Source organism: Pantherophis guttatus, chromosome 9, assembly GCF_059756535.1.
Source record: "Pantherophis guttatus breed Tessera chromosome 9, ASM5975653v1, whole genome shotgun sequence".
NCBI classification, from domain to species: Eukaryota; Metazoa; Chordata; class Lepidosauria; order Squamata; family Colubridae; genus Pantherophis; species Pantherophis guttatus.
The window spans coordinates 26,717,501-26,732,442 of NC_142071.1; the positions used below are offsets into that span (position 1 = coordinate 26,717,501).

General features: G+C 43.5%; 1 protein-coding gene across 1 annotated transcript in view; it reads right to left on the minus strand.

Moving 5' to 3' along the window:
* The window catches only part of ATP12A (ATPase H+/K+ transporting non-gastric alpha2 subunit), a 42,242-nt gene extending 29,162 nt beyond the window's left edge, over positions 1-13,080 (minus strand). The window contains exons 1-5 of the mRNA XM_034422002.2: positions 12,624-13,080; positions 9,105-9,245; positions 4,830-4,889; positions 3,515-3,718; positions 74-187 (exon numbers count right to left, since the gene is read on the minus strand). Of these exons, the coding sequence (XP_034277893.2) occupies positions 74-187; positions 3,515-3,718; positions 4,830-4,889; positions 9,105-9,245; positions 12,624-12,632 (528 nt within the window). The 5' untranslated portion in view covers positions 12,633-13,080. The remainder of the gene's footprint in view (positions 1-73; positions 188-3,514; positions 3,719-4,829; positions 4,890-9,104; positions 9,246-12,623) is intronic.
* Positions 13,081-14,942: the final 1,862 nt, after the last annotated feature.

Consider the following 14,942-nt stretch of genomic DNA (forward strand, 5'->3'; position numbering starts at 1 on the left):
AAATAATAATAATAAAATGTCTAAGTACCTCTTCTTAGATGCATTAGTACACTAATCATTATAGGAAATTCACCTGTGGGATCATTTTGCCGAAGCTGGCCATTATGTTCGTGCTCTTAGCTTCTTGATAATAAGCGAACATCCCGGTCAAAATGACAACCAATGCAAGGACCACACCCAGGTAGAGCTGGAAAGGAAGATCATCCAGGTTAGACAGAAACAAAAGCAATTTTTTTTTACAGAAGTCTTCGAAAGCCACGAGAATAAATCAGTCAGAATAAAATGGCGATGTGGTATCTTCTAATCTGCATGCAGAGGAAATGTCCATCACTGGAGGTCTTCAAGAAAAGATCAGATAACCATTTGTCTGGGATGGAATAAAAGATCTTCTGTGCAGGAAGTTAGACTAAAAGACCTCCAAGCAGAGGTGGGATTCAGCCAGTTCTGACCGGTTCTGGAGAACCGGTAGCGGAAATTTTGAGTAGTTCGGCGAACCGGCATATACCACCTCTGACTGGCCCTGCCCTCAATCTATTCGCTGCCTCCCGAGTCCCAGCTGATCAAGTCTCAGCTGATTGGCTGGGTCTTCTTTTGTTGCCCTGCACAGGAGAATGGAGCTGGAAAGCAGGTTAGTGGGGTGGGGAGGGAATGGAGATTTTATAATATCCTTCCCCCCAGGAGTGGGGTGAGAATGGAGATTTTGCAGTATCCTTCCCCTGGAGTGGGGTGGGAATGGAGATTTTGCAATATCCTTCCCCTGGTGTGGGATGGGAATGGGGATTTTGCAGTATCCTTCCCCTGGAGTGGGATGGGAATGGGGATTTTGCAGTATCCTTCCCCCAGGAGTGGGGTGGGAATGGAGATTTTGCAATATCTTTCCCCTGGAGTGGGGTGGGAATGGGGATTTTACAGTATCCTTCCCCCAGGAGTGGGGTGGGAATGGAGATTTTGCAGTATACTTTCCCTGCCATGCCCACCAAGCCACACCCACAGAACCGGTAGTAAAAGAAAATTGAATCCCACCACTGCCTCCAAGCTCCCTTCGAGGCCTATGATTGTGTTGTTTAGCTACAAGGGAATCAGGACTCGTGGTCATTGAAATGAATAAGAAAACAAAATCGCAAAGCAGCGTAATGGAAACACACAACTCCGCTGACGATCTTCAGCCGAGTATTACAACTTCCATCTGCTTGAAAGTCACACCAGACCTTGTGATGTTGTTCTCCAGGAGGGGTGGTTGAACCAGGAAGTCAAAGATTAAGAGTAGTCAGGTTTGCTAAGGGGTGAACGGGGTCTTAAAATTCAGCAGCGCTGAAAATCCACCCCGCCCTCCGTAATATATGCCACCTTTACCCTGATTACCTGAGAATTCTCCGTAATGAACTCACTGGTCCTTAATTTTATCTACGTTTTGCTTTAGCTGATTCATAGCCAAGAAGGACCAAGCTAAGTGGCTGCATTTAGGAGATCTTGCCCGATTTTGAAAAGATAAGCTGGTTGAAACCGGCTGATCGTTGGACAGGATACCAAGTTGTAGGCTAGACCGAGAAGGTGATAAAACACCACAGGGCAAAACCATAACAAACACCTCATCTGCTGCTGCCAAAAATAATAATGATCATATCTGGACGTGCCCATGAAATTACCGGGAACCAAGCTAGACTAAAGACAGCCTTATCCGCTTTATGTTGAAAGAACAATAGTAAAGATTTCCATAAAAAAACTTCCACTATTGGCCATCTTACCATCAAGTTCACTCGTTCTTGTTTTATTTTAGACACAATGTTTGCTCCTACATTCAATAAAGATTACAACTTTATCGTGCCAGCTTTCTCTATTGCAGGAAGAAACGTTTTATTCAGTGGTGGGATTCAGCCGGTTCGCACCACTTCGGGAGAACCGGTTGTTAACTTTCTGAGGAGTTTGGCAAACTGGGTGTTGGAAGAAATCATTAGGGCAGAGAACCGGTTGTTAAATTACTTGAATCCCATCACTGGTTTTATTCCCCCGGTGCAACAATCATGAAACATGGAGTCCCCAATAAAAATATTATACAGACAGTCCTTGACAGTCCTTACGACCAGAATTTCTGTTGCCAAGCACTTAGCAATAGCACTTAGACTTATATACCGCTTTACAGTGCTTTGCAGCCTTTTCTAAGTGGTCAGCATATTTGCCCCCAACAATCTGGGTCCTCATTTTACCCACTTCAGAAGGATGGAAGGCTGAGTCAACCTTGAGCCTGGTGAGATTCGAACTGCCAAATTGCAGGCAGCCGGCAGTCAGCAGAAATAGCCTGCAGTACTGCACTCTCACCACTGCGCAACCATGGCTTGCACCTGATTTCAAATGGCTCGCACCTGATTTTATTACCTTTTCTTCCACGGGTAAGCAAATCATTGCAGTCGTTAAGTGAATCGTTGGTTGTTAAGTGAATTCAGTTCCCCTACTGACTTTGTTTGTCGGAAAATGGCTGGGAAGGTGGCAAATAGCGATCACATGACCTCGGGATGGTTGAACTCTTAAATTGTAAATACATCCCGGTTGCCAAGGGGCTGAATTTTGATCATGAGGATGATGCGGCAGTCGTAAGCATGAGGAACGATCATAAGTCCCTTTTTTTTCAAAGTCCTTGCAACTTTGAACATCACTAAATAAAAGTCAAGTCATTGATACAAGTGGTGGCGCAGTGGTCAGAGTGCAGTACTGCAGGCTACTTCTGCTGACTGCCAGCTGACTGCAATTTGGCAGTTTGAATCTCACCAGGCTCAAGGTTGACTCACCCTCCCATCCTTCCGAGGTGGGTAAAATGAGGACAAAGTTTGTTGGGGGAAAGATGCTGACTCTGTAAACCGCTTAGAGAGGGCAGTAAAGCACTATAAAGCATTATATAAGTCTGTTATTGCTAAGTGCGGGAGGGAGGGAGGGAGGGAGGAAGAAGGGAAGGAAGGAAGGACAGAAGGAAGGAAGGAAGGAAGGAAGGAAGGAAGGAAGGAAGGAAGGAAGGAAGGAAGAAGGGAAGGAAGGGAGGAAGGGAGGAAGGAATGAAGGAGGGAGGGACAGAGGGAGGGAGGGAGGAAGGAAGGAAGGAAGAAGGGAAGAAAGGAAGGAAGGAGGGAGGGAGGGAGGAAGGAGGGAGGGAGGGAGGGAGGGAAGGAAGGAAGGAAGGAAGGAAGGAAGGAAGGAAGGAAGAAGGGAAGGAAGGAAGGAAGGAAGGAAGGAAGGAAGGAAGGAAGGAAGGGCGAGCCATGGTGGTGCAGTAGTTAGAATGCAGTACTGCAGGGCTAACTCACTGCTCACTGCCAGCAGTTCGAATCTCACCAGGTTCAAGGTTGACTCAGCCTTCCCTCCTTCCGAGGTCGGTAAAAATGAGGAGACCCAGATTGTTGGGGGGGGGGCAAGAGGCTGACTTTGTAAACCACTTAGAGAGGGCTGTAAAGCACTATAAAGCGGTATATAAGTCTAAGTGCTATTGCGGAAAAAAAAAGAGAAAAGAAAGCAGCATAAAACTCACGTTGTCCTTCGCCGAAGCAACTTTTTGAGAATATTGAATGCCGAAAGCGATCCAGCAGAGGATGGCTCCGACCCACAAGAGAAGGGAGAAGCCTCCTATCATTTGCTTGAGGAACTTGATGATTTCCGGGGTCGATTTGGGGGGCGTGAGAGCGTTGGGGCCATCGCGGGCCAGGATCTCCGCTGCTCTTGCACTTGTGAGACCCTTTAAGCAGACAAGGGAGAGAGTTAAAATCAACAGCTCAACACTCCTGCAACTTCAAAAGCCAATCTGAAATTGATGAGCCGGGAATGGGGGGGGGACATTGACCAAACCGGTGACTTGGGCGAAGGAAATGTTCGTTTGTTTTTACAAAGTTTATTTCCATTTTTAAAAACAATGCTTTACATATATACCTACAAAATTATTGCAACTAAGGTATAAAAATATGCGCCTATACCACTAATGAAATTCGTTTCATTTCCCTCCCTTTCCTTTCACCCAAATATACCATAAATTCCAACATTCGTAATAATCATAATCATTTTGGTTCCTAAGTAATTTCGTTAACCGATCTGCCTCTGCGCAGTCTGTAATTTTCCAGATCAATTTATTCTCTGTGGGTATTAATTCGTTTTTTCCATTCATGTGCGTATAATATCCTAGCTGCGATAATAATGTGGAGGATCAAGTACCATTTTTCCTTAGAAATTTTATCTGGTTTCATTCCCAATAAAAAAGTCTCTGGTTTCAGCTCTATATTATATCCTGTAATTTCCACTATCCAATTCCGAATCTTCGACCAATATTTGCCTGCTTTGGGACACATCCACCATTGGTGATAGTATGTCCCGCTACCATTCCCGCACTTCCAACATGCCGGGGAGGCTCCCGGAAACTTTCTTGTCGGGGGGATATGCCAACGATAGACCATTTTATAAATGTTTTCCTTGTAGGGGGTTGACAAAGTAAGTTTCATATTTTTATTCCATATCGCATCCCATTTATCCAGAAGGAATAAAGGGGGAAGGAAATGTTAATGCAATTTAACATTGAGCTGATGTTGGTCTATCTCTCTGTGCTTGTCTGTACAGATTAGATTCATTTACACAAACACACACAAACACACATGCGTGCCCAGCACACTCACAATTGGCCTGAAACCTAAGAACAGGCAATTATGGATTACAATTGCAACAAACATTTCAAGAACGTTATTTTAAGGACGAGAGCACAAATGCTATTTTTAGCGACACACTGAACTAAATAGATTTTAATAGCATTGCACTGCTCAACCGTAACATTTATGAATGTTCTCTGGCCAACATTTACTTACTTTAATGATGCTGGTGCCATATTTTTCTTCTAGTTCTTGAATGCTGAGTTTATGGTCATCCTGAAAGGGTAAGAAAAAAAGGCAGATGATTAAGGCTTTTTATTTATTGGTTTTATTAGGATAATGTGCTTCTCCAAGCACAACTGACTCGGCATTTGTCACAAATACAAAATATGTATCCATATAATAGTTGATGAGTTTCCTTTGTCACATCTTGTTATAGTGCACCTGCTTATTATAGCTCCCCCAAAATATATTAGCTGTACCAGTGGTAGGTTTCAATTTTTTTTACTACCGGTTCTGTGGGTATAGCATTGCTTGTGGGTGTGGCTTGGTGGGCATGGCATGGGAAGGATACTGTAAAATCTCCATTCCCACCCCACTCCCGGGGAATAATACTGTAAAATCTCCATTCCCTCCACGATCCAGGGGAAGGATACTGCGAAATTCCCATTTCCTTCCAATCAGCTGGGACTTGGGAGGCAGAGAATAGATGGGGGTGGGGCCAGTCGGAATTTTTATTATTAATTCTCCAAACTACTCAAAATTTCCGCTACCGGTTCTCCAGAACTGGTCAGAACCTGTTGAAACCCACCTCTGAGCTGTACTCTATCTTATTAAAATTCTTTTAACCTACTGAAAAATCCTTCTATGGTTATTCACAAATGTTAATGTCTCCTTTATCCAGAATTGTGCCCTGGCAAAATTTTGCAATGATGTCTTGCTTAAAACGGAAGATGTACTGCAATTCCTCCTGTTCTTATCGAGAGATAAGATAAATATAAAGCAGCATCTGAAAGCACAACCATATATAAGGATCAAGCAATCTAAGTTATTAAGTTTTGGTGGGTTTTTTTCTGAAGACTTGGCTGAAATGGTAACTCGGGAATCCTAAATAGTTGCTTGTGACAAACTTATCTTGGAAATTATCCGGCGAGAGCCAAATTTCCTCAGAGAACCAACTAAATTGTCTGACTTGCTTTACACGCTATTGCCTCGCACCAGATTAAGAGATTTTTTAAATGATTCATTTTGTGACTTTTATGTGGGAATGAATTATGACTCAATACCAAAGTAAACATAAATCAGAAATCTCACCTAGCAATACTAAAATAAAGGTAAAGATAAAGGTTCCCCTCGCACATATGTGCTAGTCGTTCCTGACTCTAGGGGGCGGTGCTCATCTCCGTTTCAAAGCCGAAGAGCCAGCGCTGTCCGAACACGTCTCCGTGGTCATGTGGCTGGCATGACTTAACGCCAAAGGCGCACGGAACGCTGTTCCCTTCCCACCAAAGGTGGTCCCTATTTTTCTACTTGCATTTTTTATGTGCTTTTGAACTGCTAGGTTGGCGGAAGCTGGGACAAGTAACGGGAGCTCACCCCATTACACGGCACTCGGGATTCGAACCGCTGAACTGCCGACCTTTCGATCAACAAGCTCAGCGTCTTAGTCACTGAGTCACTGCGTCCCTATAATACTAAAATAGACTTCATCTTAAGGTCCACTGGAGAACATAAACCTTCTAAATACATTCACTCTCTAGTCAAGTTTGACTTCTGAAGGCTTCATGGAGACATCCCTGTAGTTTTCTTGACGACCTCAAAAGGAGTTTGTCCTTGTTTTCTCCCAAAAGGTATTTTTGCTCCATTTTCCAACTTATCCTTCACTTCTCTGATTTTCCAATAGTCCTTCACCCAAGAACTAAGTAGGTGCAATCCAGGTTTAGCTTTTTTTACATCAACCAAGGTCAGCTAAGTGCTGCCATCTAGCTGAATATTGAAATGATGTTGTCAGTATTGATTTGGGTATTTTCAAATCAGACCTGATCTGGGTGACTCGAGAGACAAGTCCATGCAGTTCTTGGCAGCATTTTCAGAAGTGTTTTGTCCTTGCCTTCTTCTTCCTGGTCTAAGAGAAAGTGACTGGCCCAAAGTCACCCAACAGGCTTTGTGCCTAAGGCAGGATTAGAACTCATAGTTTCCTCCCTCCCAATCCAACCACTAGACCGAACTTGAAGAAAATGTCCCTCTGCATTGTTTTGTTTTCTCTTGGAGGGGAGCAAGTTGCATCTGGTGAGGGCCAATTTTCACCAAGGTTAATTCATATATGGGAATTGCAAATTAGCAAAAAAACAAAACAAAACTAATCTTGGCTAAATTAAAAGAATGCTTTTTAGAGATAGAGATAGATAGATGATAGATGATGATGATGAGAGAGAGAGAGAGAGAGATGGTAGATAGACAGATGAAAGATAGATAGATAGATAGATAGATAGATAGATAGATAGATAGATAGATAGAGATAGATAGATGATAAATAGACAGTAGATAGATAGATAGATAGATAGATAGATAGATAGATAGATAGATAGATAGATAGATAGAGATAGACAGATGATAAATAGACAGTAGATGATAGATAGATAGACAGATAGATAGATAGATAGATAGATAGATAGATATAGACAGATGATAAATAGACAGATGATAGATAGACAAACAGACAGACAGATAGATGATAGATAGATGATAGATAGATAGATAGATAGATAGCTAGATAGATAGATAGATACAGAGAGACAGACAGCAGAAAGACAAATAGATAGATACAGATAGATGATAGACAGATGATAGAAGATAGATAGATAGGTAGATAATAGATAGATTCCTGCTGTTTAATGCTTCTTGAAGTAAAAGAGGGACTAAGAATAAATGTTGACTGGGAACCAGTTTGGAGGAAAAGCTTCCATTTTTCAAAGAATGAAGAGGAACAAAGAGATAATAAGGTTGCCCCATGGATTTAACTATGATCCTTCAAACTGGGTAAAGCTTAATCACAAATGCAGAGTCAAAGAAGGGATTTGGGAGATATTGCAACATTTAAGATACCTTCTTATTCCCAAATTCGTTTATCCCCTCCCCCATCCCCTTTGAAACTCCAAGGTCTCTTTTAGTCCAAATCTAAAACTTTTCCCCATTAGACGTCTTCAAGATGTGTTACCCTTTCCTTCCCATCGTTCTAGACAATCCCATCCTCTCAGGAACGTGGGGTAGGAGAGGGGTCTCCAAATTTGGCCACTTGAAGACTCTGGGGATTCTGGGAATTGAAGTCTACAATTCCCCAGCTGGAGAATTCTGGGAATTGAAGTCTACAAGTCTTCAGGTGGCCAGGTTTGGAAACCCCTGGGATAAGACACACACATATGTGGAGAGCTTTTCATTGAAGGAGGGTGATTTAAGGAATTATTATGGGTGGCATGAATCTGGGGATATGGATAGCTTCTACCGACTTCCAAATACCCAGCAGCATCTCCAAAATAACAATCTGCTGAAAGCAACACCATGTCAGCTGCTGGACAGATGTGTATCTAATTGACATGGTTGCAGAGCCTGTGATAATGTTATTGGAGCAGCATTTGCTTTGCTTTAGCTGAACGTGGCTAATGCAAGATGATTTACACACATTTGAAACCACCCGATATAGCCAGATCCCTGAGCCAAGACGCCGGAGCCTTTCCAAGGAGTAATACATTGAAGAGTTGGAATTTCTCTCTCTCCTTTTTTTCCCCCCCTGTTTCTCTCCAAATGGATATTAATCTTCCTGATGAAATCTTGGGTGGAGCCTGACAAAACAAGACTTGGCATGAAGGAAGGAGAAAATTCAAGATTGCAACTGATTGGTATCTCCGTTGTAACAAGGGTGGCAAATTGTTTGCAGAGGCATCTCAAAGTGTTTTTCTGCCTATCTCGACGATTAAGGTTCACGGCACTGCGGAAATGTTGTGGCCAGAGAAGGCATCGATTTTCCTAATTTAATTGAATGGGCCAGAAGTGGATTACGCCTCTCTTCCCTTTGCGCGATCTTGTTGCCTTCATTCATAGATCTGGGACCAATTTGTCAAGGGCGAAGGCAGCTTTGTTAAGCAGATCTGCTTTGGAACTGAAGTCTGAGGATTTGTGGATGGAGGCATCGGCTTAACAAAATTAGGGTAATGACAGTATTTGCCTACCTAATTGAAATGCAATTAACTTGCATATGGAACACTATTTGCGTTCAGAGAGTAAGGGCACAAAACTATTTGTTGTCCCAAAGATGAGTCATTTGAGAAGCAAATTACTTCCTGTTCCAAGACTGAAACTTTTGTATTAATAATCGTCTTCCTTAAAAAAAAAAAATATTCAGGAAAACAAGAGATCTTATATTCGATCTACCAATTTAACCCCGTGCAACCGTGAATTAACAAGAATGTATGCTGGTATCTGTGAGTCACTTACCAAATCCAGCTCTTTCTTAAGCTCTTCGGTCTTGTCTTTCTTCTTATTGCCTTTCAAATCTTTTTCCTTTTCGTCTTCCGTGTATCCATCATCCACATCCTTGGTCCCACTTATCTCTATTGAATAGATATCCGATTTTTTCTAAAAAGAAACATAATTCAGCAGGAAAGTTAGTTGGACTTATTTTAAGTTAAGTCACCGGTTTATTTTCACGAGGCCCATTAAAAGGACTCCGTCTTGCAAGCCAAGCCCACCCACTCACCCCCCCAAAAAACTTCCCTTTTGCCTTTACTACCTCATGTTCTCCTTGCAATTTGGAGAACGGTGTGAAATTCTAGAACCCCTTTTTGTAACAATCCTGCAAAACTTTAATCTGGAAATGTGCTCTGAGTTAGCTGTTATTAGAATGAAGATCGTGCGTTCCTTTGACCTTCGGGTTATAACAATTGCGTCAGTGTGGCCACCACAAGCCAAAAACAATACAACGATTGGATTGCTGAGATATCTGTTTAAACATTTCTTTGCAAACCAAACCAGATCAACTAAAAATCCGGACAGGGAAGCGAATGGATGAAAGAAATAAACCTCTACGAACTCAATGAATCGTTTATGTTTTACGGGTAGACAGACTGTGTGGGATGGAGTTCACCATTTTTATATACATAACTTCCCAGATCGTAATTGATCTATAAAATTGCAATCCACTCTGTTAAACAACCAGCCAGTGGCCGACTCCATTCCTTTCCAGATTCTTTGAGACTTAGATTATTGCATTGCTTAGGCATGGTCATATCTGGTAGGAGAGGATCAGTTCACCAGCTGCATTTCTGGTTGCCATAGCAATATGGGATGCAGTTGAAAATCCTTTAAAAAACCCTTTTGTTTTCATTTTGCAAACAGTCATTCATATCATTTGTTTTTATTTTGTCTAGTACCGTTGATAGGTCTTTTAATTATTTTTCTCTCTGTGGTTGTTTTTTTTTAAAAAAATAAACCTTTGTATACCATTTTTTCTCTAATTGGTATTACCAAGAGTCCCATAATTTAGCTTAAACATTCCTAAATTTAATTACTGCTTGAGGATTTTACAGAAAGGAAAAATATTTTCAACGACGAGCATTCGTTTCTCCACTGTATCGTCTCAAATCCCATCTTCTCCTATTTGGGAGATTTCCAAATATTGCACTGCTCCACACTATTGGACTCAGTTCATCCTTTTCTCCAAACTTAGCAAAAAAAAAAAAAAGAGCAACAAAGATGACAGAGGGACTATAGCACGGGTATCAAACTTGTGGCATCACGCTAGCATCATGTGACATATCGCGATGTTTTTCCCCTTTGCGGAGCTGGGGTAGGCGTGGCCTGAGCACGACGCATCCAGCCTGTAGGATGCCAGTTTGACACCTCTGGTCTAGAGGATAAACTGTATGATGAACAATTAAGGGACCTAATTGTGTCTAGGGCAGTGATGACTAACCTTTTTGCCATCACGTGCCAAAAGCGGAGGAAGTGCGTGAAGGGGTTGCACACACGCGTGCCCACACTCATAATTCAATGCTCCCCCGTGCATGTGCGTGCGACCCCCCCCCCACTGCTTTTGGCACGCAACGGCAAAAAGGTTACCGGTGGGCCCGGTAGGCCTGTTTTTCGCCCTCCCCAGGCGCCAGTGTCTTTCTTGGAGTCTGGGGAGGACTCAAACAGCCTCCCCACCCTCCCGGAGGCCAGAAATGGCCATTTCCCAACTTTCGGTGGGCCCAGAAGGCCTGAAAATCAGCTGGCCAGCGCACACATATGTGCTGGAGCTGAGCTAGGGCAACGCTCGTGTGCCCACAGATATGGCTCCACGTGCCACGTGTGGCACACTGCCATAGGTTTGCCATCACGGGTCTAGACTAATAGAAAAGGACTAGAGTGACACGATAGCTATCTTCCACGACTTGAAAGGTTGCCACAAGAAGACAGGGTCAACCTATTCTCCAAAGCTCCTGAGAGCAAGACAAGAAGCAATGGGTGGAGACTAAACAAGGAAGGAAGTAACCTAGAACTAAGGAGAAATTTCCTGACAGTGGGAACAATTAACCAGTGGAACAGCTTGCCTCCAGAAATTGTGAATGCTCCAACACTGGAAGTTTTTAAGAAGATGTTGGATAATCATTTACCTGAAATGATGTAGGGTTTCCTGCCTAAGCAGGGGGCTGGACTAGAAGACCTCCAAGGTCCCTTCCAACTCTTTTGTCTTGGACAGGACCAGGTTTTTCTTCTGCTGTCTTAGCACTTAAGAGTTACAGTTATAGAAGCCTAGAGGTACAGAGCTGGGAGGGACCACAACGAACATCGAATGCAAATGTCTGCAATTAATTAACCCATCATTACAGATGACTATCCATTCTCTTCCTAAAAACTTCCAGAGGTACATAACTATCACCCAAAGATTGCCCCACTTATATGCAGATCTCACCACCAGGAAGCCTAAAAATATCTATTGCCGCAATAGATACAGCGGCCAGGATCCATGAGTTCCTGAGAATCAATGATATCAGCTCTCTGAACTTCTGAACGTGCCATGGCCTTCATTTGTAGATATTAGGGTGCTTCTTTCCGTTTCGGCAATCTCAAGGGTCGTTCTGGTTAGGCTGGCTGAGTTGGCCAAGTGATTTAAAAAAAAAAAAAACCTTGAAATGAGACATGGATCAGGATCCTTTTCCCAGCTGAGGCTTTTTAAGATGACTGAATTCAAAGAAAGGACCATCCGTTCAGAAGACGTTACAGTTTCCCCATCTGATTTCTCCAGCCAAAAGGCTGAGTTGCAGATAGTGAGAAGGATCAATGAGGAAGAGATTGGACAGCCCCTTTGTCTGAAATGATACGTAGAGGTATTATTTCAGTGATACGTCCAACCCCCTGTTTGTGCGGGGGGTTGGACTAGAAGACCTCCAAGGTCCCTTCCAACTTTGTTATTTCTGTTCAGTTATTGTTTACATGAGATCTTGGAGAAATATTGTCATTTAGATAATGACAAGATTATCTAGATGATCTCATCTAGATAATCCTGAGTGATAGATGAGAGAGACCTAATTTCCACCTAATGCTTAGATTTAAAATTCTGCATCAAAATCAGAAGTATTTTATATAGTCTCTCTTTCTCTTTCTCTCTCTGCCCCCTCTCTTTCTCCCCCCCCTCTCCCTCCCTCCCTTTCTCCCTCTCTCTCTCCCTCCCTCCCTCCCTCTCTCTCTCCCTCTCTCCTCCCTCCCTCCCTCTCCCTCTCTCTCTCCCTCCTTCCCTCTCTCTCTCCCTCCCTCCCTCTCTCTCTCCCTCCCTCCCTCTCTCTCTTCCAAAAGTGTCTTCAGGTTGCCCGAAAACCAAGCTCCTTAATCCAAAAAAACCTCTTGGTAAAATTTTGCTGCACGTTACTTCTCCCCACCTCCCCACCCCCATAAAAAGAAAGCTCCTTCATCTTCAAACCTCAGAGAAGCCAACTGTGGATTCTTCATCGTTCCCAAATTCCCCCATGTACTCACTTTTCCCATTTTGTGGCTTCCTCTTCCTTGGACCAGGGAAGGACAGTGGGAGGACACTGGATTTCTTGGAAGGCAGCTCAACCAGCGGATCCCAAAGACCGGGCTCAAAAGTACCAGAGAAGGTGCTGATCAGCTAGAACCCAGAAGATGGAACGAAAGAGCTCTCAAGACGTTGTCAGCTCCTAGCAGGTGATCCAAGGTGAGCTGGGGCCCTCTTCAAATTTAGGCATCCTTTGGATGAGGCAGGTTCACCTCCCTGTGGGAAGCATCTGTTACCTGTTGGCCTTTTTATGAAGGTAAGCTAAGCCACGCCTCCTTGTCTTCTCCAAGTCATTCCAGGCTGGGCTTTACCCAACAGTAGGTGGAAGCATAACCACAATACTAGGCAACGTCCCAGGTCAAAGCGGCTAATTATACTGTGCAGACTTTGTTCCCTTCGACCGGGTTCCATAAAAAGCATTGAGCCATTCGCTTCCTTCACCTTTTCTCATCCTGACTCTCTGAATTAAATGAATGAAAACGAAACCTTTTAGACCTGAGTTTTCTTTTCTGATCAGGAAGAAGAAGAACAAGACAAGGAAAGGAAAGGTTTACCTACCAACGGGTGCCACTTCAGAAAGGGGGTAGCCCTCGACTTACGACAGAGGCTTCCATTGCTAAGCGAGACAATTGTTAAGGGAGCTTTGGCCCCATTTCTTGCCCCCGTTTTTAAGTGAATCGATGCAGTTGTTCAGTTAGTAACCCGGTTGTTAAGTGAACGTTGATTTCCCCCCATTGACTTTGCTCGTCAGAAGGTCGCAAAAGGGAATCGGGACAGGGCAACCGTCATAAGTATAAGTAAGTCCTTCACTTATGACCACAATTGAGCCCGATGTTTATGTTGCTAAGCGAAAGATTTCTTCAGTTGAGTTTTGCCCCTATTTGACGACCTCTCTTCTCATTGTGGTTAAGTGAATCACTGCAGTTCTTAAATGAGTAACCCGGTTGTTAAGTGAATCTGCTTTTCCCATCGACTTTGCTCATCAGAAGGTCGCAAAAGGGGGATCGCATGACCTCGGGACAATGCCACGGTCATAAGTGTAAGTCAGTTACCAAGAGCTTGAATTTTGATCACATAACATGGGGAAGCTGCAACAGTCGTGTGGAAAATGGCTGTAAGTTGCTTTTTTCAGTGCCTCTATAACTCTGAATGGCCTTTAAACTGACTATTGTAAATCAAGGACTGCCTACCTGTAATCTGGTGGAACCTCTCTATATTATTAGGATCTCATTTCATTTGTGATTCCCCAGAATTGCTATTTTTCTTATTTTGTAATCTTTACATCATAACCCACCACGAACACTCTTCAACGGAATGGCTCCCATCGGGTTTGTTGTTAGTTGTGAAGTTGTGTCCAACCCATCCCGACCCCATGGACAACGTTCCTCCAGGCCTTCCTGTCCTCTACCATCCTCTGGAGTCCATTGAAGCTCACGCCGGCTGCTTCAGTGACTCCATCCAGCCACCTCGTTCTCTGCCGTCCCCTTCTTCTTTTGCCCTCCATCGTTCCCATCATTAGGCTCTTCTCCAGTGAGTCCTTCCTTCTCATTAGGTGGCCAAAGGATTTGAGTTCCATCTTCAGGATCTGGCCTTCTAAAGAGCAATCAGGGTTGATCTCCTCTAGGACTGACCGGTTGGATCGCCTTGCAGTCCAAGGGACTCACAGGAGTCTTCTCCAGCACCAGAGTTCAAAGGCCTCCATTCTTTGGCCTTCTCAGCCTTCCTTATGGTCCAACTTTCACAGCCATCCATTGCAACTGGGAAAACCAGAGCCTTGACTATACGCATCTTTGTTGGCAGGCGATGTCTCTGCTTTTTAGTATGCTGTCTAAATTTGCCATGGCTTTCCTCCCCAGGAGCAAATTTCTTTTAATTTCTTGGCTGCAGTTCCCATCTGCAGTGATCTTGGAGCCCAGGAAAATAAAACCTGTCACCCCCTCCATTTCTTCCCCATCTATTTGCCAGGAGTTGAGAGGGCCTGGATGCCATGACCTTAGTTTTCTTAATGTTGAGTTTCAAGCCAACTTTTCCACTCTCCTTCTTTACCCGCATCAAGAGGCTCTTTAGTTCCTCTTCGCTTTCTGCCATTAGAGTGGTATCATCTTCGTATCTGAGGTTGTACATGTAGTCCTTGACTTACAAAAGTTTGCTTAGTGACCATTCAAAGTTACAGCACTGAAAAAAAGTGACTGAGGACCCCTTTTCGCACTTATGACCATTGCAGCGTGGCCAAGTGATTCTGACGCTTGACCAACTGACTCACATTTGTAACTGTCGCA